This window comes from Stegostoma tigrinum, chromosome 24 (assembly GCF_030684315.1).
Source record: "Stegostoma tigrinum isolate sSteTig4 chromosome 24, sSteTig4.hap1, whole genome shotgun sequence".
NCBI lineage: Eukaryota > Metazoa > Chordata > Chondrichthyes > Orectolobiformes > Stegostomatidae > Stegostoma > Stegostoma tigrinum.
In genome coordinates, this window is record NC_081377.1 from 33417463 (window position 1) to 33444433 (window position 26971).

The 26971-nt window shown below is 41.8% G+C and overlaps 1 protein-coding gene across 5 annotated transcripts in view; it reads right to left on the minus strand.

Annotated features, from left to right (window-relative positions):
• rnf19b (ring finger protein 19B) overlaps window positions 1–26971 on the minus strand; it is a 163080-nt gene that overhangs the window by 29403 nt on the left and 106706 nt on the right. For 4 of the 5 annotated variants that reach the window (XM_048557934.2, XM_048557933.2, XM_059654342.1 and 1 more), the window contains one exon: window positions 7590–8097. In XM_048557934.2, coding sequence (XP_048413891.1) covers window positions 7590–8097 — 508 coding nt within the window. Of the gene's footprint in view, window positions 1–7589; window positions 8098–8336; window positions 8428–26971 lie in introns of those variants that run through there. The other variant, XM_048557935.2, reaches the window with a different exon arrangement.

The window sequence follows — 26971 nt, forward strand, 5'->3', positions numbered from 1 at the left end:
TTTCCTTAATGGAGGCAGCTCTGTTGAAGCTACTCATTAGTATACGATTCAATGGAGAGGTGTCCTAACCATTCATGATTGTGTAATCATGTGCGTTTTTCCCCTTCTCCTTTCACATCTCTCCCCAGAATTTGTTCCCACACATTGACGCTGGCGCAATCATCACTAATAGTTGCTCAATTCATCTCAACTCTCGGTGAGAAGCTTCTGCCTAATCCAATTCACTCCCCTCCACAGCGATATTGCAGCTTTTTAAATGGACGAACACAGGCATGACAAAGGTCACAGACTCTTGTTGGACTGATTTCCGAGAGGTTTCATTACGGTATCTCCTTCCTTTAAATGCTCCACGCCCACAGTCCCAGATGATTTGATTGGCAAGAGGCCCATCTGATGAAAATTAAATCACAGCTGATCAGAAAACCTCACGAAAGCAGGAAGCAAACTGATTTGGTACCAAATCCAACTGTTGCTGTGACACTTACTTAAATAGCAATTTAAAGAACTCGGTAGCTGGTGGCACGAATGGCCATTTTACTCCTGGCAATATCTGAGAATAGAGGTTCACTGGGATCATTCACTTCAATCCCAGTTTTGAAAATTAACTGTAAGGGCTTGCTTTCTAACTTCTGGGCAGCTGCAACACTATATCCCCTGGCATAAATCTCTCTCTCTCTATTAACTTGACTTCTACCTCCATTCCCAGTCACTGTCCCAAATTGTTTGAAACCCTAGCTGTCGGAGGTTGGGAATCCAGCAGACAGCAACCCACCTCCTGTCTCCCCCAAGTCGAGAGTGAGATGGAATAGTCTCCGTTTGCATAAGACCAGCTTCAACAACATTTAATAATTCGTCAGCATCCAGGAAAAAGCAGATGGTTAGATCAGTATCACATTTAAACACCTTCAACGTTCGCTCTGTAACGCTGATGAAACAGTGGTGGCAGTGCATGCCAGCTACAAATTGCACAATTCATGTAGGCTCCCCCAACTTTCCAAACTGGTGACCTCTACCATCTAGAAGTACAAGGTGACAGCAAGTGTACAGGGACATCATCATCTGCAAGCTTCCCTTCACGGTACACACTATCCTGACTTGGAGCCTTTTCCTTTCTGATCATTCTAATCCTGAGCCTGGTCTTCTGTTCTTTTCCCTTCCCTCTGCTGAACACAGCTCTATTCACTGAGATTCCCTCTTAATATCTCTCCTACTAACTTCTTCCTTAAAACCTAGATAGATATTTCACTATAACAAAGTGTGGAGTTGGATGAACACAGCAGGCCAAGCAGCATCTCAGGAGCACTAACCCCTTTCAACCTACCTATCCTGATTGCATAATAGACTAGACCAAAACCTTCAAAATATTTTAAGATGATAGTCTGTGTCCTAACTTTCTCTTATTTTAAAAGACAAGTATAAGGCATTGCAGATAACAAAGTGTGAAGCTGGATGAACACAGCAGGCCAAGCAGCATCTCAGGAGCACAAAAGCTGATGTTTCGGGCCTAGACCCTTCATCAGAGAGCTCTCTGATGAAGGGTCTAGGCCCGAAACGTCAGCTTTTGTGCTCCTAAGATGCTGCTTGGCCTGCTGTGTTCATCCAGCTTCACACTTTGTTATCTTGGATTCTCCAGCATCTGCAGTTCCCATTATCTAATCAGTTGGTCAAACTACTGGATTTTTAGCAAAACACACTATTTTTTACTACACCGTTAAAATACAGACAAAATTAAAAACAATTGGCTTAACTATAACTCTATTAAAATGCTTAAAATAATACACATACATTAATGACTACTAATTAACTGTTCCAGTATAATAACATCCCATAAACACACCCTTGGTAAAGGCAAATTCAGTAAAATTGATTTGTCTCACATGCAATTTTAGCAGCAGGAAGAGAATCCCAATTTTTAGCTGTTACAGAGAGAGGAATAAGAGCTTCCACATCCAGCTTCAAAGATCCCAGCAACTGCAGAAAGCTAAAACTAGAAATCTTGGTTTCGTGGAGATTTGACCCTATGCATTCAGGCAACTTCTATTGTTCCAACTTTAGAAAAAACTCAAGGCCTTAAGCTGTTCACTTTACTGGCTTTCAGCAGACTGCTGCTCACCTCTGTTTCAACCTTCATATTAAAAAAGGACAAAATACACCTCCTACAGCCATAGTATCATCACAATAGGAAATATATTTCAAAGGGCTTTTGAACTTTTTGAAAAATACTGTAGGCAACGTGCCTGAAGCAAGTTGTTTGAATTGTGTTCTGAATTGTTAAAGTTAACAAAAACAAATGCCCTGAAACTTCATTCAATTTGAGTCAAGAGCACAATTTCATTTTTGACAGTTACTTACTAACTGGTCATTTTGAGCTTACTTATTCAGAAAGTGGTGTTGGTAAATGATTGGGCACAGTCTGATTTCAATAAAAGCCACATTTAAAGCTTGTCCTCCATGTCTCAAACAATAAAACAAAAACTGCTTATGGCAGGGCAGTGTTTGACTTGGCTTCCGCATCCTTTGGAGATTTCCCAAGGTTGATTAAAGACTAATCGCACATATTCATTGTACTTTTAAATCTGAGTTTTATTTTGAAGGCTTTTTAAATTTAAAAAAATTGGAATTTATTACCTTTATTATCCTAATTTATGCAAGGAAAATATGCAACTATCACCTTGCCCACCTTTGCACCATGTGAACTAAGACCCAATATCTACCAGTTCAATTGAGTTTTGATTAAATAATTTTTATATTTTAAAAACATTCATTTGACACTGGTAAAGTGGGTTTTGAACAGTAAAAAGTATACTACTTTTTCTTTTAATATGCAAAAGTGTACCAGGAATATATTCTTTGTTTTTAAAAGAAAGTATGACCAGTCCCATTTACTGTCACACTGTTATGATCATATAAAACTCCTGTCTAGTAGTCCAGTTGGAAACCGAAAAAACATTGTTGAGTTCAGCCAAAATCTGGAATTGAACTTCTGGCTGCTAGTTGGGAACTAAGCCAATGTTCTATAGCAGGAGCAATACAATTGCCACACCCTTCCTAAGTTCAATTAAATTCACAAACATAGCTTTTGAAAGGTTTAACTTGCACATTTGTAACTCTTACTGCCACTTGTTAAACATTAAAGAAAGCTAAATATGTTGCTAGATCCTCTGAAATAATTTGAACTTCCAGAAAGTACAGTAACAACACAAGTAGTCTATGTAGAGCCTTGCTGATTGCACATAATCACTTAATGTTCTGTCTCAGAATGAACAAAAATTCAAAACTAAGTGACTAATTGCTGCGAGGTCATTGAAACATGTCATGGTATTACAACAACCTACCCATTCACTTTAAAACCAACTTAATTAATTTCACTTTTAACACAATGATTGAAAAATCTCTGACAGATCAGCAAACATATTTAAAATAGGTCGGAGTTGTAATAAAACATATTAAAGGCAGCTCAGTAATGTGACACTGGTCTTGGATCAGCTCAATTTCCGTGTAGTTTACAAAATCTGTGTGGGATTTCATTCCTACAACTTTAAAGGGATTTGCAAAACTGGTTATCTCAGCTGATGTTCTTTGACTTTTTTCTGCCCCAAATAGAAATGTTATTAGAGTCCTCAAAATGTTAAACTCCACATAATTAGATCTTATCACTGCGACCAGGCAACAAAAACAATTGTGTAATTTTCCTTCAAACCTCTGAGTGTTAAGGTATCTGGAATGTGCATTCTTTCTGACTGACTGATGACACTTTGTAGTGCACTTTCTTCTGAAATTATAGACAAATAGTTCAGTGTCCTTTGTCTGCTCGACGTGGCATTTTGCCTCCATTAGCTGCTGCAACTGATGATCTATCTCAATTCTTCAACACAAATGAAGGGTGGGAAGAATCAAAATGTAAATTATAAAATTAGACTGTACTTCACACACAGGTCAATCATTAGACTGCAATGCTTGTTCCAAACCTTTTATTTATACCTCAGACAGTGCAGCAATTTGAATAATATCTAGTCATTGCTAAACTATCAGGGTTAACTCCACAGGCAAGGAAAGAAATTGAGTAACAAAATCAGCCAGGATGGTCTCAAGGAGTAATGAGGGGCTATTTAATTAACGGCACTGTTAGAAACCTGTGATCCAGTCACTTCTTACTGCCTTCATCAGAAAAAGGATGTGTAACTTGGAGAGATTTAAAAACAGGGAATGGAACAAGACACCATATTTGTATTCAAAACTTGTGTTAGACACAGCAGTCACGTTCCACAAAGTTTCACCTTGTCCTCTTATGCTTTTCACAGCATTTTCCACATAATTAATATGTAGAATAATCCTGGGCCAGAACCATTAGTTCATGCATCTATTAACAAAGCATTGTGCCAACCAAATGTGTATACCCAGAAAAAGACAAGAGATTCTTAAGATGGCCGGGGTTGGAAACTACAAAGAGAATTGTGTGTGAAGGAGCTGAATGTATACAAGAGAACACAGAGGAATGATGTTAACCACCATATTAGGAAGCACTACATGGCAGGAATAACTATTGGAGCTTGTGAGAAAAACTGTTGACATGTACGTCAGTCCCCACACGGTTGATCAGTAGTATTATAAAAGAAACATCTTTTTGATATCTGGCAGTAGTAATGGCTGGATAGCAACAGTTGTTTTTAACTATACAGTAAGTGAAGGAAAAATATTTTTCCAAAGAAATTTGAAGAAAAAAACCCATATAAATTAAACTTCAGTAATATATCCATTGATAATCTTCAACAATTCACTAAGAGATATTTCCTAAAAAATGAACATCAAGTTATATGTAAATTACATTACACCTTTCAATTTAGCATCGACTATACTTCATAGATTTTCAGTCAGTTTCATTATTTTTGACAATTAATTTTCACACTATTCCTTCCGCTCTACAGTGTCCCCAGATCTCTGACAATCCAAAGCAGGGCTAAGACACGAGCTGTCATATCCCAACAGGTATAATTAGTGATAATGGGAACTGCAGATGCTGGAGAATCCAAGACAATAAAGTGTGGAGCTGGATGAACACAGCAGGCCAAGCAGCACCTCAGGATCACAAAAGCTGACGTTTCGGGCCTAGACCCTTGTGTTCCCAAACTTGGACAAAAACAAAAAAGTGGACGAAGTTGGCAATGCAGCAGTCTGATCAATTTCTACTAGAATTTAGGATTGGACGCTAGATCATATCAGAATGCTGCTGCTGCTGCTGGGTTTAAGAGGCTTTAAATGCCTGACACAGGCAGACCAGATTGCCTCATACTCTCCTGTCTCTTCCTTGTCCTTCAACTCTCCTTGTTGCTCGTGCTGGGTAACCCAGCAAAGAGCAGCAAACCACTGTTCAGGTAATCCCAGGTGTAAACATATGCACAGATGGATTCGTAACCTGCTTCTGCAGTTTAATGAGCACATTCAAGTTAACACACTGGGGCCCTAGCCCGTTTCAACATGTAGGCAGTGCTGTTGTTTGACTAAATGCCTTCCAATATCATCTTCAGCAGGTCTGGGCAAAGTAATCATTTGGGTAATTTTTGAAACAAATTATTTGTTGCTCCCTTCTTCCCATAATACCCCTGATATTTGTCAGAGCATCTCTGAATTATGTTTTAAAAGGCACCATGAGCAGACTGTTGCAGTATCAATGCTCTTTTCCCAGGGATATAAAAAGACCCTTTAGGACATGTAGATAATTTATTTTGATAGGCTCAATCCATCCCTGTTTGTTGTAAAAGGGTCTATTCCCATATGCAGGCTTGACCATTTAATCTTAGCAGGTTCATCACTGGCCTTGGGAGACATGTGAGCAGAAATGACCCCAGTCATCAGGAATTTCAGATAACAAGGTGTAGGGCTGGATGAACACAGCAGGCCAGGCAGCATCAGAGGAGCAGAAAAGCCAATGTTTCAGGTCTGGACCCTTCCAAGAATTTCATTTTGGGAAAACATCCTTTGATCTTTTGGATATTTTTAAAAGGTGAATGGAATCATTCTCTTAAAAAAAATGTTAAAGCATTCAAGAAAATCTGACAATTCTTCATCATAAACTGAATATGGGTTATTCCTAACACATTAACTGGGTTAGATGTACATGGAATGCAATTACTAATGTATAGTAGATTCCTTGACATCTAAATCAATTGATCAGTTTTCAAAAAATCTGAGAATTGTAAATTTTGAAGTTACTAAGATGAAGATTTAGGGATTATCAAATGACTTGGCAAAATTAATCAAAATTTGAAGGGCACAGGGAAAAATATTAAAAATGAAAAATGACAGGGTTATGTCCTAAATCAGAAAAATAAATGTACTTTAGCAGATTGGCCTTTGACGCAGACATACAAATGGTCAAGGAATTCAGATGTATTTCTGAAAACAGAAGGAAATGAAATAATATTGGAGAAGGCATAGGGTTTGAATTAACTTCGAGGGTCCTAATGGCTTGTCTTCTAATCTTTGAAAATGATAATGTCAAATAACACAAAAAGATGCAGAACTGGATAGGATTTCATTCCTTGAGAAATTATGAATGCATTGTGTAAATGACGTAACTCATTTTCTTTTAAAATAATTTAACAAGTCATCAAACTGATGAAGTGCTTGTAAACAAATATGCCAAGAGGCAAGTGAATGAACATTAATCTTGAATGCGTGATATCATGAGAAAAAACTCATTTGACATTTTAGGTGCCAGCAGACTGTTTTGCCAAACACTTTTCTCAAAACAACACACCTTTGAAAGCTGCTTGCTTGAGTGATGTGCCTTTTAAATAGCAGATCCGGGTTGCTCAAGCTATAATGATTCCTTGGCTTATGGGAGGGAGAGTCATGACGACCTATTGCCAAGCTTTTACAGCAGACTGTTTCACGAGAATGCAGAGGTACCGAGTCAGAACCTACAACGAGCTTACGTCTTTCTAACTCTGCAATTTCACGCATTAAAAGTATATTTTGAGGTACAAAACTTGCTTTTGCGGCATTGGCAGTTGGTATGTCATGCAGTACAGTAATCCAAGCTTAAGAAAATCACCAGTAAACTACCCAACTACTGAAGGCATTATAACTTAACTGTAATTTATTCTGGAAATGCAACTTTCTTTGAGCAAGGGACAGAAACATATTATGATCATAATTCTGTAGTGATTATTTGTTACGACCTATGGGGAAGGGGTTGGATAAACTTTGACCATCATGCCTCATAGCCTCTACACCGTGCAGTTGGTCAGTACATAATTATTAAACTTTAAAAAGACACAAACAACAATCCTATCTTTATTAAAATAACAATTACTGGGGAATCTTTATCTGCCTATGAAAGGATTGCAATGATAATTTGACCCCACCTTCCAGACAGTGACAACACTAAAAGGTGGCATTTAGGCCAGTCTAAGCCTAAATTAATAAAAGTTTCCAATACCCACGTATATTTTGGTTTACCATAGTGGCTTAAATGGTACTAACATTGAAGCTGCACTATATATTTTCTTTATTAATAAAGCTGTGGTTTGAGGTCAGATTACTCAATTCTATCGTCTAACCATATTTAATGGTAAATAGATTCTAACCTTCCTTGCTGAATCTGAAGATGTTAATGTCGTCCGGCTGTCAGACGCGTGCAGTTTCTTTTCAGTCTCTGCCACTTCAATGTGGATGCTTTCGATGCTGGCAACAGATACTTCCTGCTTCTCCTTTGCTTTGGATTTGCCATTAAATATGCTCTGGAAAGAAATTCTTCTTCTCTTTGCCGGGCATTTGGGGTTTGGAGTTGCATTAACTGAGGAGTGGGGGGAATCAGAACGCATTTTTGTCTTTCCGGTGCTCGGAGGTGATTGCAATAAATTTCCTTTAGGATCTGTACGTGTGCGTGTGTGTGGTGTTAGTAAAGCCGCTCCAGTCAATAATGGCAGTGATAGCTGAACAGTCTCAGCCAGCTGAGGTACAGCACAGCTGGATACAAAAGATCGGCTCCACCAAGGTCCCCCAGCACGCCCCGAGTCTGTCTCCTTCGGCAGCAGCGTCACCGGTCCGCCGCTTCGTCTCCTCCTCCGTCCCTTCCTCTCCTTCTGGTCGAAGCTGCAACATAAAACAAGAGGAAATGAGCAAGTCCGTTTTCACTCAGGCTTGTGTGAGTTGTGTCATCATGAAGGCATGACAGAGCATGCTCAGGAAAAGTGCCTCTCCTACTGCCCTTTAAACGGAGTTAACAGAAAATTACAGCGTGTGGGCTGGAAACTGCGTCATGGTCAATAATTCGATCATTTCAGATACACTTGCTAACAAAAAAAAACACCACAATCAGTCACTAGTCTCACTTTGACAACATGATGTTTAGCTCCCCACCAGCCCACTGTGTTTAGAGAGAAGTGTCATCACAGCTTCCAGACCTCCACAGATATGTTTGACTTTCACTTTTGCTACTGTGTCAGTGAATCATTTAACCCTTGAACAACCATTCACAAACTGGGGGGAGGAGACGGCTCATTTATTTAATTCAGCAATAAAATCCTGTAAACAGTATCAAGATCCATTTTAAAAATCATTTAACTTAGCTTTGAGGATTATACTCTTTATGTAAGCTTATCTGAGAAAAATAATTTTTGCTCGAACAGCACATTTCCTCACTGACAGAAAGTTGCTCATCCTGTCCTTTGCAAATTGAGCCTGATCCTTTTGCTGTGTTTGTCCTGACAAAGATTAGCAACCAGTGAAATCAGAAATTCCAACATATATCACGGGATCTTTACAGATGTTGTTAAAACCGAAGTTACTCTGTAAATACAATGAAAACTAGTTTTAGCATTCAGTTTCCATATTTTATTTAGGCAAGAGAACATCCCAAAATCATTGCTTAGCAAAAAACAACAATCTGAATTGTTAGAGAGTGTGCAGCAAAATTTGTTTTGCACACAGTTGGGAAGTTGTATACAAAATATACTCAGAATTACGCTGGTTATCTTTCTGATAAGAATAACTTAGTCCATGCACTAAAATAATATGGCAGTGTAATAAGATGCAAGTGTTTATTTTCTTTCATTAGAAGTACTAACTGATCAATTTAAAAGTGGCTTTCTGCTCCAGCTTGACTGATATAGAAGAGATGGTGTAGCTGTAATGTCGCTGAATTAGAAGTCCAGACTACTGATGAGGAAACCTAAGGTTTGAATGGCCACCAAGGCAGCTCATGGAATTTGAACTCAATTAATTGATAAATTTGGAATATGAAGGTACTCCCAGTGATGGTGATTATGAAATTATCATTGGGTGTAAACCCATCTGGTTCACTAATGTCCTTAAGGGAAGGAAATCTGCCATCATTATCTGGTCTGGCCTCCATGCCCACAGTAATGCAGTTGACTGCCCTCTGAAATGACTTCATGAACCACTCAGTTCAAAAACAATTAGGGATGGGCAGCAGATGCTGGCATTTCCAACAATTATCCACATCCCAAGAAAGAGTAAAACTACAGATGAAAACTGATCTATTGACAAAAACTAAACATTTGCAATTAGTATCCAATACTTCTCCTAAGACTGGCTGAATTTAAAATCACTGAAACTGAGTTCTACAAAAATCCTTTGCTGAATCATGAAGGGTGGCACGGTAGCTCAATGGCTAGAACTGCTGCCTTACAGCGCCAGGGACTCAGATTGGATTCACCCTCTGTGGAGTTTGCATAATCTTCCCATATCTGCGTGGGTTTCCACTAGGTGCTCCGGTTTCCTCCCAGAGTCCAAAGATGTGCAGGGTAGGTGGAGTAGCCATGGGAGATAGGAATAGCGTCGGAGGGTTTCATCTGGGTGGGTGTGTCCGGGTGGGCTGATCTTCAGAGAGTTGGTGTGGACTCAGTGATCCAAATGATCTGCTTCCACACTGTAGAGATTTTATGAGTCATTCGCTACCATAAGCAGTGCACACTGATTGGTTTCTTAGTAAGTTAAACCTTTCTCATGCCCTTAACAAGCTTTGCATATAAATTTTTCAATTGGAAATGGGTGATTTACCGCTGGTGGTGGTTAACAGATGAAGGAAAAAAATAAGATAATGAAATGTGAGGCTGGATGAATACAGCAGGCCCAGCAGCATCTCAGGAGCACAAAAGCTGACGTTTCGGGCCTAGACCCTTCATCAGAGAGGGGGATGGAGAGAGGGAACTGGAATAAATAGGGAGAGAGGGGGAGGCGGACCGAGGATGGAGAGAAAAGATGATAGGTGGAGAGGAGAGTATAGGTGGGGAGGTAGAGAGGGGATAGGTCAGTCCAGGGAAGACGGACAGGTCAAGGAGGTGGGATGAGGTTAGTAGGTAGGAGATGGAGGTGCGGCTTGGGGTGGGAGGAAGGGGTGGGTGAGAGGAAGAACAGGTTAGGGAGGCAGAGACAGGTTGGACTGGTTTTGGGATGCAGTGGGTGGAGGGGAAGAGCTGGGCTGGTTGTGTGGTGCAGTGGGGGGAGGGGTCGAACTGGGCTGGATTTGGGATGTGGTGGGGGAAGGGGAGATTTTGAAGCTGGTGAAGTCCACATTGATACCATTATGCTGCAGGGTTCCCAAGCGGAATATGAGTTGCTGTTCCTGCAACCTTCGGGTGGCATCATTGTGGCACTGCAGGAGGCCCATGATGGACATGTCATCTAAAGAATGGGAGGGGGAGTGGAAATGGTTTGCGACTGGGAGGTGCAGTTGTTTATTGCGAACCGAGCGGAGGTGTTCTACAAAGCGGTCCCCAAGCCTCCGCTTGGTTTCCCCAATGTAGAGGAAGCCACACCGGGTACAGTGGATGCAGTATACCACATTGGCAGATGTGCAGGTGAACCTCTGCTTAATGTGGAAAGTCATCTTGGGGCCTGGGATAGGGGTGAGGGAGGAGGTGTGGGGGCAAGTGTAGCACTTCCTGTGGTTGCAGGGGAAGGTGCCGGGTGTGGTGTGGTTGGAGGGCAGTGTGGAGCGAACAAGGGAGTCACGGAGAGAGTGGTCTCTCCGGAAAGCAGACAGGGGTGGGGATGGAAAAATGTCTTGGGTGGTGGGGTCGGATTGTAGATGGCGGAAGTGTCGGAGGATGATGCGTTGTATCCGGAGGTTGGTGGGGTGGTGTGTGAGAACGAGGGGGATCCTCTTTGGGCAGTTGTGGCGGGGGCAGGGTGTGAAGGATGTGTTGCGGGGATGACCACTCTCTCCGTGACTCCCTTGTTCGCTCCTCACTGCCCTCCAACCCCACCACACCCGGCACCTTCCCCTGCAACCGCAGGAAATGCTACACTTGCCCCCACACCTCCTCCCTCACCCCTATCCCAGGCCCCAAGATGACTTTCCACATTAAGCAGAGGTTCACCTGCACATCTGCCAATGTGGTATACTGCATCCGCTGTACCCGTTGTGGCTTCCTCTACATTGGGGAAACCAAGCGGAGGCTTGGGGGCTGCTTTGCAGAACACCTCCGCTCGGTTCACAATAAACAACTGCACCTCCCAGTCGCAAACCATTTCCACTCCCCCTCCCATTCTTTAGATGACATCTCCATCATGGGCCTCCTGCAGTGACACAATGATGCCACCCAAAGGTTGCAGGAACAGCAACTCATATTCCACTTGGGAACCCTGCAGCCCAATGGTATCAATGTGGACTTCACCAGCTTCAAAATCTCCCCTTCCCCCACCACATCCCAAATCCAGCCCAGTTCGTCCCCTCCCCCCACTGCACCACACAACCAGCCCAGCTCTTCCCCCCCACCCACTGCATTCCAAAACCAGTCCAACCTGTCTCTGCCTCCCTAACCGGTTCTTCCTCTCACCCATCCCTTCCTCCCACCCCAAGCTGCACCCCCATTTCCTACCTACTAACTTCATCCCACCTCCTTGACCTGTCCGTCTTCCCTGGAGTGACCTATCCCCTCCCTAGCTCCCCACCTATACTCTCCTCTCCACCTATCTTCTTTTCTCTCCATCTTCGGTCCGCCTCCCCCTCTCTCCCTATTTATTCCAGAACCCTCACCCCATCCCCCTCTCTGATGAAGGGTCTAGGCCCGAAACGTCAGCTTTTGTGCTCCTGAGATGCTGCCGGGCCTGCTGTGTTCATCCAGCCTCACATTTCATTATCTTGGATTCTCCAGTATCTGCAGTTCCCATTATCAAGGAAAAAAATAAGATGGGTGATTTGGTGATAGGAAAAAAAAGTCACTTGTGTGTAAGAGCATTTCTGGATATTGAAAGGAGAATGTAGGAGAAACCCAGCAGGTCTGGCAGCATTGATGGAGAGAGAAGGCAGAGTTAATGTTTTGAGTCCAGTATAACATCTTCAAAACTGGATCTTTTTCAATACTCAAGAAGAGTCATATTAGACTCAAAACATTAACTCGATTTCTCTCTTTAAGGTTCTTGCGAAGATTTCTAGCTCAGGTTGTGGATGAGGTTGTTACTTGTTCACTGAGCTGGCTGGTTATTGTACAGACATTTTATCATCATGCTAGGTAACGTCATCAGTGCGGCCTCCTATGAAGTGATTTTGTTCTCCTTCGCTTGGTACTCATGTGACCTAGTCCGTTACATTGGGTGTGTGTGTTTTCCAGTTTTGTTCTGCATGGGTTTGTATGTGGGGTCTAATTCCATGTTTGTTGATTGCATTATGGATTGAAATCCAGGCCTCTAGGAATTGCCGTGCGTGTTTGATGTTGGCTTGAGACAGATGGTCATGTTATCCCAGTTACAACCTCAAGAACTTCATCCACAGGTGCCTACTAGATAGACAATGCCAACAGGACACAGTATGCCCCAATACACTGGTCCTACTACCTTATATCAAGGAACATATCAGAACTGACGACGAGACTCCTACAACCACCAGGAATCATGGTGGCACACAAACCCACAGTCACACTATGACAAACACTCACAAGGACCAAAGATCCCACAGCCACGACATGCAGGAGGACCAACATAGTTTACAAATACCTCGCATTGACTGCAACAAACACTAAACTGGCCAGGCCAGAAAGAAATTAGCCATCGGGATACACGAACACCAGCTAGCAGCAAAACGACATGACCAACTTTCCCTCATCTCAGTGGACTTGAACAATGAAGGCCATCAATTTAACGGGGACAATGTGACCATCCTAGCTCAAGCCAACCACAGAGATGCACAGGAATTCCTAGAAGCCTGGTTTTCAACCCACAATGCAATCAACAAACATGTGGAATTAAAACCTATACATAAACCCATGCAGAATAGAACCAGAAATGACATAACCAAACTTAACAGACTGGATCATATAAATACCAAGCAGAGCAGAACAACATCACTTCATCGGAGGCCGCCCTGATGATGTTACCTAGCATGGTGATGAAATGTCTGTACAATAACCAGCCAGCTCAGTAAGCAAGCCAACAATCTCACCTGTTTCTCTTCCCACAGATGCTGCCTGACCTGCTGAGTTTGTCCAGAATTTTCTGTTTCTGTTTCCGACAGTATTGAGTGCTTCCTCTTTGCAAGCTCAACTGTAAGAACTGGTGATCAGATTTAATCTCCAGATTGTGTATTAGACATCCTTACTGTAGACAGACTTCATACATCGACATAGCAATGTAAAATATAAACGGGAGGGATGATAATGATAGTAAGTGACAGAACAGTGGACACCAAATTTGAGATGTATTATTTCCTTTTAACATATTTCCCTGTATTCAAATATTCACAATTGAAATCTGAATTTTCAGGTATAGCACAGACCACAGGTGTACCACTACACAATAAGATAATGATTATAATCTTGGAATAGGAAACAATCGGTTAAGTGGTCAAATTCTACCATAGGAAATCCTCAAATTGAAGTCAGTAAAGCTATGAATTTGCGTGTTATCTTGACAGTTGTCAAATTATTGTAAAATCCCAACTGGATCACTCATATTTTTCTGGCAAGACTTGATTCTAGTCAACAATGCAGTTGGCTCTTAATTGCCACGATGGAAAAGAATCATCACTCCACATTCTGACTTAAAAAATCTAGCCTGATTAGTATTGCCCGCATCCCAAGAATTGAAAAAAACCCAAATATTATCGTCACTGGACCATTACACATTGTTTCATGGACATCATTAGGTATAATCAATAATGCAAACCTTAATATCACCTCTCTCCCTAGAGAGACATGCTAAAGTGGGCTCCACCATGACCAACCTGACCTCAATCATTGACCACAGAACAGTGATCAAACATGGGAACTACCTTGTTTGCTTTAACCATTACGACAGTGGACTATGAATTAGTTCAGACAGTTCCCAGTCCATTAGCTCCTTGGCGTCATCTACTCAGTCATACTCAAATTAAGACACTCCCAGCTTGTATTATGAAAAGATTAATGAAGATATATGTAGTATCACATGAATGAGCAGGCGAAATCAATTAAAGCAACTCAGTGGTTTTGTTAGAAATTGTTTGAAAAATCTTTCTTGCCTGATGTTTGTCAAACATTACAGCAGAAGGACACAATTTGTATGAAACTTATGCCGAAAATGGGTCAGTCATATCTGACACCCGCCTTCTCTAAATAATTGGGTTGGCAGTGTATTTTCAATAAAACTTTTAAAAAATGAACTTTATAATACCAAATTGGTTTTAAAAGGCAATCTGTTTCACTAGCGGCCTGTTAGATAAAACAATTGCCCTCATTTTTGATCATCAGTAGCCAATCTCACGTCAAGCATTAAATGAGATTTCACCTTTTTTTCCTGCTCATGAGTTGTAGGTATTGCTGATCAGGCCAGCATTTATTGTTTATCCCTAATTGCCCTCAAGGAGGTAGTAGTGGTGGTAAACTGCCTTTTCAAACTGTTGCAGTCCATAGGGTATTAGGAACCAATAGTGCTTTTAGCAGGAGAGTCTCAGAATTTTAAACTCGCAAAAGAAATGACACGGTAGTTCCAATTCAGGATGGTCTGAGGCTTAGAGGGGAACTGACAGGTAATAGTGTTTCCATGTATCTGCTACTTTTGACTTCTATGGTAAGTGTCACAGTTTGGACGGTGCTATCTATACAGCCTGGGTGAGTCGCTGCAGTGCATTTTGTACCTGGTACATACACATTGCTATTGTACTTCTATTAGTGAGTGAGTGGTGAAGGTGCTGGAAGGGTGCCAGCTAAGAAAGCTGCTCTGACCTGGTGGTGTTGAACATTTTGAATGTTGTTGGTCTCAAACAAGGAAAAGTGAGAAAACAAGGGAATTGGTAATCCAAATCGACCACTACCCAATGACTCCTCCTGGAAAGTTATGTAGATCTTAGATAAGAACAGAATCAGCTTTAGCTTTAATTTTTCTTTCACCCCTCACCTGCCATTCTCTGTGATTTAATGTCCTGTGTATGGGATCACAAGTCAAGAATATTACTAATGGGCAAGGTAACAAAAGCTTCCTCTACTCATTGGACTATATCTCCAGAACAAAGATGAAGATTTCTTTTTTCTTAGGCGTTGATTGTCTTTGGGAGAGTCTGCCTAGAATGTGGGGGGGTGGGGCTGTTGAATATTTTTAAGACAGAGGTTGATAGATTCTTGATGAGCAAGGGAATCAAAAGTTACCTGGAGAGGGAAGTGGAATTTGAAACGCAATCATATCAGCCATTATAATAAAATGTGAGGCTGGATGAACACAGCAGGCCAAGCAGCATTTCAGGAGCACAAAAGCTGACGTTTCGGGCCTAGACCCTTCATCAGAGAGGGGGATGGGGTGAGGGTTCTGGAATAAATAGGGAGAGAGGGGGAGGCGGACCATAGGTGGAGAGAGATAATAAAATGTGAGGCTGGATGAACACAGCAGGCCAAGCAGCATCTCAGGAGCACAAAAGCTGACGTTTCGGGCCTAGACCCTTCATCAGAGAGTATAGGTGGGGAGGTAGGGAGGGGATAGGTCAGTCCAGGGAAGACGGACAGGTCAAGAAGGTGGGATGAGGTTAGTAGGTAGATGGGGGTGCGGCTTAGGGTGGGAGGAAGGGATGGGTGAGAGGAAGAACAGGTTAGGGAGGCAGAGACAGGTTGGACTGGTTTTGGGATGCAGTGGGTGGAGGGGAAGAGCTGGGCTGGTTGTGTGGTGCAGTGGATGAGGGGACGAACTGGGCTGGTTTAGGGATGTGGTGAGGGAAGGGGAGATTTTGAAACTGGTGAAGTCCACATTGATACCATTAGGCTGCAGGGTTCCCAGGCGGAATATGAGTTGCTGTTCCTGCAACCTTCGGGTGGCATCATTGTGGGGGCTCCTCCCTCCATATCAGCCATTATCTTATTGAAGGGCGCAAAGAGCTGAATGGTCCACTTCTGCTCTTATTTGATATGTGATCTGTGTACAGACTGATCCAAAACATGTAATGTAAAAAGCTAATGGAATGTTGGCTTTTATCTCAAAAGGGGTGCTTACAAAGAGATGGAAGTTTATGTTACAGCTGCTCAAAGGTCTGGCTAGTCTCAAACACAGTACTGCATTTGATTCTGGGAATCACACCTAAAGGATAGAATGGCTTTGGAGGGTATGTAACTCTGATAGCAGAACACAGGAGGAAGTCATGGAGTGGGTAGGAGCATTCTCTTTGATATCATTCTCTGAAGACCACGGCCAATGTTCCAGCAGTGGCAGACATCCTCAGTGTAATAGGGACAATTCAGTCAAATGCTAATTGTGCTACTAATTCACAATTCAGATATAAATCAGCCTACTCACAGATGAAGAATGGACACACTTACTAAACATATTTATTTCTAGTGATAAATCTACTTACAGTTGTATCAGTCAAACTGTGCCAGGTTACCTGTCTTAAAACCAGTAAGAGATATTGTTAGTTGATAAAAGAAAACTCCCTTCTGCACCATTATGTTAACCAATTCTGCTCATTCATGGATGATTATAAATTTATGATTATGCAAAATAATTGAAGCAGAATTTTGAACAATACCTTAACCAGTATGACTTCAAATATATTTTGGGTATAACCTTCCTGAGTAACCCCAAAGCAGAAACTCTACTCCAGTATTATTTAGAAACTTGGCAAGCCCCACTGGCCTTACTTTACCTAATGGTCAGCCTCCATCTGTCATATGTATAAAATACACAATAGGCCAAGTGCCTGTAGCCTTATTGCTCATTTGTTTTGCATTGATTTATTAAGAAAAGGGAGGATATTTACAAGAAAAATCAGTCTGATGTCTTATGCCTTGGGAGTGGAAAGATGCAGATCTATGCATGTGATTGGTCGCATATGGGAAGGCTAATTAAAATCTGATACCCAGTTTCATGTCATCTATCTGGCAGCTTAAGCATTCATTAATTGAAATATTATCAATTTTGGGCACACTCATCAGTGAACTGGAATTTCAATCAATATTAACACACAAAGATCATTATGAAGGGCAATATTTACATCAGAGTGATTTACTTTTTTTGCAGATTAAAAACTTATATTGGACTCCTTACTTTCAAAAAGCCACTATAATGTTTTGTTAGATACATAATAAAAGGCATAGGTGGTAGCTCATGTGGGTAAAAGCACCGTAGTGATTGGAACCAGGGCCTCATTCACTGTGAGATCCTTGATTGGCCCAGGTTAACAGCCCCAGTCAGGGAGTCCTGGCTGACAGTTATAAACAGGAGACTCAGAAGGGACTGCCTTTGAGCTGGTTAGTCAGAGTCCATGCACTGTGTGCATGGAAATAAAGGGTGACCTGGCGATGGGATACCGCCCTCTGTGCACTTATTTCAAGTACCAAATAGGTTGAAGGCTATGACCCTAGGTGGTCAAAATTAGACCATTCAGCCCTCAAGCCTCCACCACCATTTTGTTTGATAATGGATTATTTGTACCCTAGCTCCATCCACTTACCTTGGTTCAATAACCCTTAACTTGCTGGTCAAATAATACCAGTTTTGAAATTTCGATTAACTTTGGCTCACAATATTTAAAAAGGTGAAAGTTCCAGATTTCCACGGCCTTTTAAGTGAAGAAGTGCTTCTTGAGATCACCTCCAAAACCTAACGCTCCTCTTAAGATAATGCCCCTTTTTCTGGACATTCCCACTACAGGCAATTATTTTCATTCATGTGACCTATCAGCTGCTTTGACAAACTTAAAAACCTCTTTAGCACCATGTTTTAATCTTTTATACTTATGGAAGACAAGCCATGTTTGCAACCTGTCCTCATTATTTTACCAGTGTAATTCTAGTGAATCAGTTTTACATACCCTTCAAAGCCATTCTATTCTTCAGGTGTGATTCCCAGAATCAAATGCAACACTGAGTTGGAGACTAGCCAGGCTTTTGAGCAGCTGTAACATAGACTTTCATCTCTTTGTAAGCAACCCTTTTGAGATAAAAGCCAACATTCTATTGGCTTTTTACATTACACGTTTTGGACCAGTCTGTAGATCACAGAGGACTTTTTCTAAAAGTATATTTTGGTATGCTTAATGTTCTTTATACAAAACCTAATACAGGCAGTCCCCGGGTTGCAAATCAGTTCTATTCTTGAGTCCATTTGCAAATTATTTGTAGGCGAATTGGAACACAACGCAGGACACTACAAGGACAGGTTTTGCTCATATATCAAATTTTTAAAATTATACCGCTACATGGGATTGCATTTGTAAGTATGAATGTTCACAAGAAGAATGTTCATAAACCAGGGAGCCCCTATATGCCAATTAATTGTGTTTTAATGAAAACAGAAAGAGCTGGAGAAACTCCGCAGATGTGGCAGCGTCAGTGGAGAGAGAAACCAAGTTAATGTTTCAAGTCATGTTAACTGTGAGAAGTTGTTTTAGTGCAGCTGAAAGTGAGTTGAAAAGCTCACAAGCAGTATTTGCCTGGTGCATCACTGTTACAAGTAGACAATTCAACCCATCATCTATACACTGGTTCTCTGAATGAGAATAATGACTGAGAACTATTCTCCTGCCATTTCCCTGTAGCCTTGTACATTTATTTTAATAGAACAATTATATAATTAACTTCAAAAAGTAAATTATACTTAGAGCTCAGGAAAGAAAATTGAGGGGTAATACTGGCTTGGTGAAGCTAACTGTCTGTGAAAAACTGGTGTTGCACCTGTGTTTAAATGCAGAAGGCAGTTTCCAGAATCCAGGAAAGCAGATACCCAGGAAAGGAAAGTGAAATTTAAGCTGTCTATGGTGGACTGGCTTTAGGGGTAAGTCCTAGGTCTTTGCAAGAGAAGAATTAAAAACTTTTGTAAGATGTTAGTGAGATTTGATGATCCAGTGTCACTAATGGCTAGGAAGTTGCTGCGAAATTCATCAGAGCTGCATTTGCTATTTGAGGTGCTCTGTGGAGACTCTGACCACAGTTTGTCTGTTACCTACTTACACCTCAAGTTAATTCTAATTGGATGTCAGAAAATAAATTGTGTCATCAAGTAACCAAAAGACCCCTCCCACCAGTCATACTCTCTTCCACCCTTTTCCAAAAGGCAGAAGATACAAAAATTGAAAACAGATTCCAACAGATTCAAAAACAGCTTCCTCCCTGCTGACATCAGACTTATGAACAGACCTCTCGTATATTAGAGTTGATCTTTCTCTGCACCTTCTCTGTAGCTGTAACACTATATTCTGTTCCATTATCCTGATGTAGTTATGTAAGGTATGATTTATCTGGTTAGCATGCAAAACAATAGTTTTCACTGTATCTTGGTACATATAACAATAATAAATCAAATCAATATAAATGAGAAGGGTCTAGGCCCAAAATGTCAGCTTTTGTGCTCCTGAGATGCTGCTTGGCCTGCTGTGTTCATCCAGCTCCACACTTTGTTATCTTATAATAGATTGTATTACTCATTGAACTCTGTATAATTAATTGTTATTACTGTTTGCTCACAACCTTGAAATCTTGTGGCTCTAGTCTCATAATAAGTATCTTGGGTCTCATACTTTGTCAAAATTTACAAAATACATTAGTAGTCCGAAGCTAGATTGTAATATAAATTTAGCAGTCTGTCTTGGGATGATAACAATCCACACACCTCAATTTAGGTACTTAAGGGTGTGCCTGTCACTGAACATTAAGTTTTGAGGAAGTGTCACCAAACCCAAAACATTAACTCTGATTCCTCTTCACGGATGTTGCCGAATCTGCTGAGCTTTACCAGCAATTTTTGTTTTGGTTTCTGATTTACAGCATCCACAGTTCCTCTGGTTTTTAAAGTTAGGTAAAGGGAAGAGTACAGTGGATAGAATTTTTTCTTTATATATTCATCCACATGTATGAATTGCCCTATTTTACAGGTGGGAAACCCATTGGAACCGTGCAGACTCCAATATCCAGGCACTGTATTTAAAAAGGCAGCCAACAGCATTTTGGTCCTTGCAGGAACATCACTCAACTTTTGACCATCATTCCCAGCCGCCCCTGGAGATGTCAGAGACCAGGCCAAAAAGTGGCCCTGCCTTTAGCAATTCCTCTTTAGAGGTTCTCCTAAAGGCATTTCAGGAGAAGGGTTCATATCCCTATGGATGGCAACAGAAGACCGTCACAAATGATAAAGAGAACAGAGGTGGCTGTGGAGTTTAGTAGACATGAGCAACTCATGAGAACCTGCCGCCAGTTCTACAGGAGGATAAACAATTTCTGTGGTCTGTCAGGATGTGTACCACTGTCTTTATGCTTCATGCTCTAACAGAGAGTGTTAAAATTGTACCCTTTCCATTGCAGAGGACTGTGAGACACAAGGTTGTGTGTCAAGCCTCTCCTGTCAAATCCCCTATGCGCAATCGATGTCTATCACTTCATTATAGCTACCATTGTGGTCTTATTGGGATCACAGCGGTGCTGCCTCTCACACACAGAGTCATAGAGATGTTCAACAGGGAAACAGATTTTGCTCCAATTCGTCCATGCTGACCAGATATCCTAAATTAATCTAGTCTCATTTGCCAGCATTAGGCCAATATCCTTCTAACCTCTCCTGTTCATATACCCATCCAGATGCCTTTTACATGTTGTAATTGTACCAGCCTCCACCACTTCCTCTGGCAGCTTGTTCCATACACAAACCACCCTCTGCATGAAAAGGTTGCCCCTTAGATCCCTTTTTGATCTTTCCCTTCTCAACTTAAATCAATGCCTTTTATTTTTGGGCTCCTCTACCCTGGCGAAAAGGCCCTGACTAATCACCCTATCCATGCCCATGATTTTATAAACCTCTACAAGGTCGTGATGTTCCAGGGAAAATAGCCCCAGCCTATTTAGCCCCTCACTACAGCTCAAACCCTTTAACCCTGGCAACATCCTTGTATATCTTTTCTGAACCTTTCAAGTTTAACATCTTTCCTACAGCAAGGAGACCAGAACTGAACACAGCATTCCAACAGTAGCCTAACCAATGTCCTGTACACCCACAACATGACCTTCCAATTCCTACCTTCCAGAGTTCACTTTGAACACATGAAAAAAGCGACAATACTTAGTAGTCCATGCACCCATTAACTCGCTGGCCATCACAAATAGGACAGCATCCCTGTGATGAAGGGTCTAGGCCCGAAATGTCAGCTTTTGTGCTCCTGAGATGCTGCTTGGCCTGCTGTGTTCATCCAGCTTCACACTTTATTACCATAAATAGGACAGCATACAGGTTTAGTTCTCTTGTAATCTCTTCAGCTTTGAAACTGCTCGACCATGTCCTGAAGCCACCTCCCCCTCTCTCCCTATTTTTTCCAGAACCCTCACTCCATCCCCCTCTCTGATAAACGGTCTAGGCCCGAAACGTCAGCTTTTGTGCTCCTGAGATGCTGCTTGGACTGCTGTGTTCATCCAGCTTCACACTTTATTATCTAGCATACAGGTTTGAGAGCTTTTCAGCAAGCCTTGCCTGGGACAAGGATATATCAACAAAATTTGGCCTGTTGAGCTCTGATTGTCTGTCCTGATGAGGTTTGCTGGCATCAGCTAGTGTGCCTGTCTCACCTGGGCGGACTTGTTGACTCAGTCAGCCTTCACCCCTAACACTGTCTAACAACAACATTGCATTGACTGAGGCTTATGCTGAGCTGGTCGATCCTGTCAAGCCTCACTCCTTATCTTGTTAGTGTTTTGCACTATAGTTATGAAGGAGCTATATTATTGAAGAAGTTTGTATCCATTGGAACCTCAGGAAGAAACCAACCTCACCAGACACTTGACTTATCTATAGAATTGGGATTGTGAACAAGTCACCCCTTTCTTTGTCCATCAACATCACAATCTTTAACATACTTACAATGGGCTGGGTGTTAATGAGTATTCATGTTATGCTAATTAATGCAAAGCAGGTGATTGGGAACCTGAAAAGTTCTGAGAACTGAATAGCAAGAGTTTGACCTGTTTCTGGAACCCTGTATTTTTGAATTTAAGTCCCCAACCTGCCCTTCTAAAAACTCTCTGCATATGTGGAAAATTCTTCCCAATCCCTCAAGTCTAGCTATCCAAAAGCTAGAGACGTCGAAAAACTGGAAACTTTTATGATGCTCCATGCATCAATTTTACCTATTGGGACAACATGGCTACCTACTGCCATCGTGGTGTGACTGATGCTCCAAGTGATCCCTGACTTTACCTGAACTGCCTACATCCCAAATCTGACTGAAATCTGGTCTGAGAGGCTTGGTGGCTCAGTGGTTAGCACTGCTGCCTCACAGCCCCAGGGAACCAGATACGATTCCACCGTCGGCTGACTGTTGGTGTGAAGTTTGCGCATTTGCCCCGTGTCTGTATGGGTTTGCTCCGGTTTCCTCCCACAAATCAAAGATGTGCAAGTCAGGTGCAGTGGCCATGCTAAATTGCCCCATTGTGTAGAGGAACATGCAGGTTAAGTGGATTCGCCATGAGAACTGTAGATTTACAGGGATGGCGTGAGTCTGGGTGGGATGCTGTTCAGAGGGTTGATGGGCTGAATGGCTAGTGTCCACACGGTAGGGATTCTACAATCTATCCTGAGATTGCCAGATTTGAGGCACCTTATCTGAGCGTTTCACCGTTTTTGTTGATCTGTGGATAGTATGTTCTTCACGTGGTTCTTTCTGCGTAGGATGCAGGGGAAAACTACAAAGGCTTGGAAAAAGAACGTGATGCATGAGTATTCAGTGCTATGCTCCATGTCCTTTGGGGACCTACAGGCATGACGTCCCTAATCTTCGAGACTGCTCTGTTGAGTAAAAACTCAGAGTGGCTGATTTTAATTAGTTTTTTTTATGGATATATACAGACTAGGGTGAAATAGAAACCTTGCTTAAGGAAGCAAAGTTTCTTAATACAAAACTTTAGCATTGCTTCAAGAAGCCCGTTTCCCAGAGCTAACAGTAGACCTGTGCCAAAGCCACACCCTTCCATCCGAGTGACAGGAATTGGTGTACCAAAAGATTGAAGGTGGCACCTGATAAGATATCATTAAATTATCAAACAAACCAATTTATAAATCAGAATAATATACGTTCTGACCTGATTATAATTAGGCAGTGTTTCAGAGCTGGTTTTAGATGTTGATAACCTCCAAAATATAAATTAATTTTGCAACCTTGGTGTAAAAGGGTAGGTAAAACTCCTAGGAACAATGTCAGCCAAAATAAAATCTATTAGCTTGCCAAATGCTTTCAAAACATGATGAATATTCTCCAACTTGGACAACACTGTATGAAATAAATCAACTTTTGCAATCTTAAGACATTATTCAAGGAATTATTAATCACTAACAAAAGAAAATATATTAACTAAACTAGCATAATAACTCTGAAAGCATTCAATGGTTTCATAAAACACAGGGTCAGCTTAAACTGCAGCAATTATCAAGAAGCACATGTATTGATGTGAAGGCAAAGACTTCTTTTTCTCTATCCATACAGCCACTATTGCTTTGACACTTTAGCCAGGACAATGGGCAGATCAGTAACACATGCATAAACCTCTCTCAGTCCAATCTGTAGCTCATCATGAAGTGTTTCATCTGTGAACCATGTTCTCACACGATGTATCAGTGTGAATTCAAAGTCCAGCGTAAACCTACAGAAGAGTGGTTTCACCTATCAATGTACTGCACTATCTGGTTGGAATAATCTAAGGCCTTAAGTTACTTTAAACATGGTGGGCTGAAGGGCCTGTTCCTGTGCTGTACTGTTCCACATACTGTGTCTTTCTTCAGTTTTATTAGACAGCAGGTTCAAATTAAATCTGCATATATCACCAAACGTTTTGCTGATGGAGAAGTAGATGATGATTGTCACTGGAAGATCAAATTTTGCTACTGTACTTCACAATCAAAAATCAATCCATTCACAAACTCTGTCCCACAATAGCAATTTGGGTCTATTTAGCACTTCTAATGTCATTGAATGTCTCTAGATCTTTCACTGAACAGTTCTCAAGTGGACCAAAACACTAAGCTACAAAAGGAGGTGTAAGGGAGGTGACTGATAAGTTGGTCAAAGAGCAACATTTTAAGGAGGGCAGTAAAGGAGTTAGAGAAACAGAGGGGGTTGGTGGGTAATTCCATGGCATTGGACTTGGGTAGCTGAAGGGACCAAGGATGAGGGTGTTCAGAATTGAGAATGTTCAAGGAGCCATAATTGGAGTACCACTGGTATCTCTAAAGGGCTGGAGATTATAGAACTTGGAATGGAGGGGTAAGACTTGGAGAAATTTGAACAGCGCCCAGTGTGATTAGGATGAAAGCAGCAAGGTTTTGCATTGACTAGAAGGTAGAAAGTTGCCATAAAAGTTAGCTGATATGTGCAGCAGCAAATTTGCTGGGATGGGGCAAAGGTGGGTGATTACATAGGTAGAAATAGGCAGTTCTAGTTAGTGTGCAGCAAAGAGATTGTAAACTCTCATCTCAAGGTCAACCATGATACTGATGTCAGTTCAGCCTGAGACAGTTGCCAGGAAGTGCGATGGAGTCAGCGGTTGGCGAACACATTTTGACAGAGACCACAGGCAGTGGTCAAAATATTGGCAGATTAACATCTAAATCGAGCAGATGGTATTTAATACACATGTTGTTCAGAGAAAGATCAGTTGTGCTGAGCCCCTAATCTGCTATTTAACCTTGTGTGCCATATGTTCTTGAAATAGCACAACCACAAGGTGCACTGCAAGTTATGTAAAATATGTGCACAGCATACTGCAGCATCAGTGCACTGTATGATGGGATGTGGTTTAACACCTACAGTCTTCACAGGTTTAGCTAAAGGTTTCAGTCACATCTCCAAACATTGATAAATCATCAAATGCCAGGCATTTCCCTGCTGGGTGGTGAGGTCAGTAAGGGGAAAATCATCTCACATTCCCAGCATGTCTCATGATAGAAGGAGCACTGGTGAGAACTTAGAAGCCGATCACAGGTCATCTGTAGCTAAGGCCAGGGTGCTGTAGGTATTTTAGTCAATGAATGATCGACCCACATCTTCCATCTCAGATTTCGTCACTCACCTTGGCTGTGTTAACTGTTCTTGGGCACAGTAAGTGTCCTCTTCATATTTAGTTAGTGAGGGGCCCAATTGATCACAGCCCAGAGACCACCTACTTCGGACAATTCCAATCTTTTCTAATTGTACTGTTGCACCTCAAAACTGGTACAAAGCTTTAATTCATCAATATGACATGTTGTATATATTTCTTTAATTGCTCCAACACTGTAACCTTCTCACAGTACAAAATTACAACTCTTAGAACCTGCTGATAGACAGCAATGCTGTTCCCATGTGTTTGTTCAATACTGTTTGTCACTAACGTGGTGCTACTGAACGTTATAGTCATTCATATCACATCTCTATATCATAGTGATCTACACACACCACTATGGTCTGAGTCTACTCATTGAACGGTTTAAAGACGATGGGTATACGCAAATAGACAGCGTTGCCATATGGAATTAATCACCAACCCCCTCCTCCCACTTGCCCCTCTCTCCACCCCCATGACCAGATCTCACATCTTCATGAGTTTCTCATGAGAAACTCATCTTGGATGGAAGTATCAACTAAGCTCCTACCCTTTGCATATTTCAACGAATACATGATGCATTCGCTACATGAAAATCTCCACCAGTATATAACTTGTTTCCACATCTAAACAGGCTCCATTCTGTGCTCATTTAGCCTTTGAAATGGAACAGTCAAACAAGTTCCTTTTCTTAAGGTAACAAAATGTGAGGCTGGATGAACACAGCAGGCCCAGCAGCATCTCAGGAGCACAAAAGCTGACGTTTCGGGCCTAGACCCTTCATCAGAGAGGGGGATGGGGTGAGGGTTCTGGAATAAATAGGGAGAGAGGGGGAGGCGGACCGAAGATGGAGAGAAAAGAAGATAGGTGGAGAGGAGAGTATAGGTGGGGAGCTAGGGAGGGGATAGGTCACTCCAGGGAAGACGGACAGGTCAAGGAGGTGGGATGAGGTTAGTAGGTAGGAGATGGAGGTGCGGCTTGGGGTGGGAGGAAGGGATGGGTGAGAGGAAGAACAGGTTAGGGAGGCAGAGACAGGCTGGACTAGTTTTGGGATGCAGTGGGTGGACGGGAAGAGCTGGGCTGGTTGTGTGGTGCAGTGGGGGGAGGGGACGAACTGGGCTGGTTTTGGGATGCAGTTGGGGAAGGGGAGATGTTGAAGCTGGTGAAGTCCACATTGATACCATTGGGCTGCAGGAACCTCACTCCTGTTCTTAAGGTGCTCGTTGAGACAATTATTAGTGTTTTTCATAAATCTGCTGTAAGCCTATCTTCATTGGTCAATATTTATATTGGGAGTCCTCCAGATCCATGTGCCATACAATTGGCCGATTGACAGCCCCCTTAAGAGGAAACGTGTTGGGGGGATTGCTCACATTCGAGCTTGATACTGAAATGGGGATGTACCAAAGCCGTCCTGTGAGATAGTGGCTCGCCCAGTAGGATCACTTCTTGTTGTATATCGTATAGGAATGGACCAAAGGTTTGGGATTAAAAGG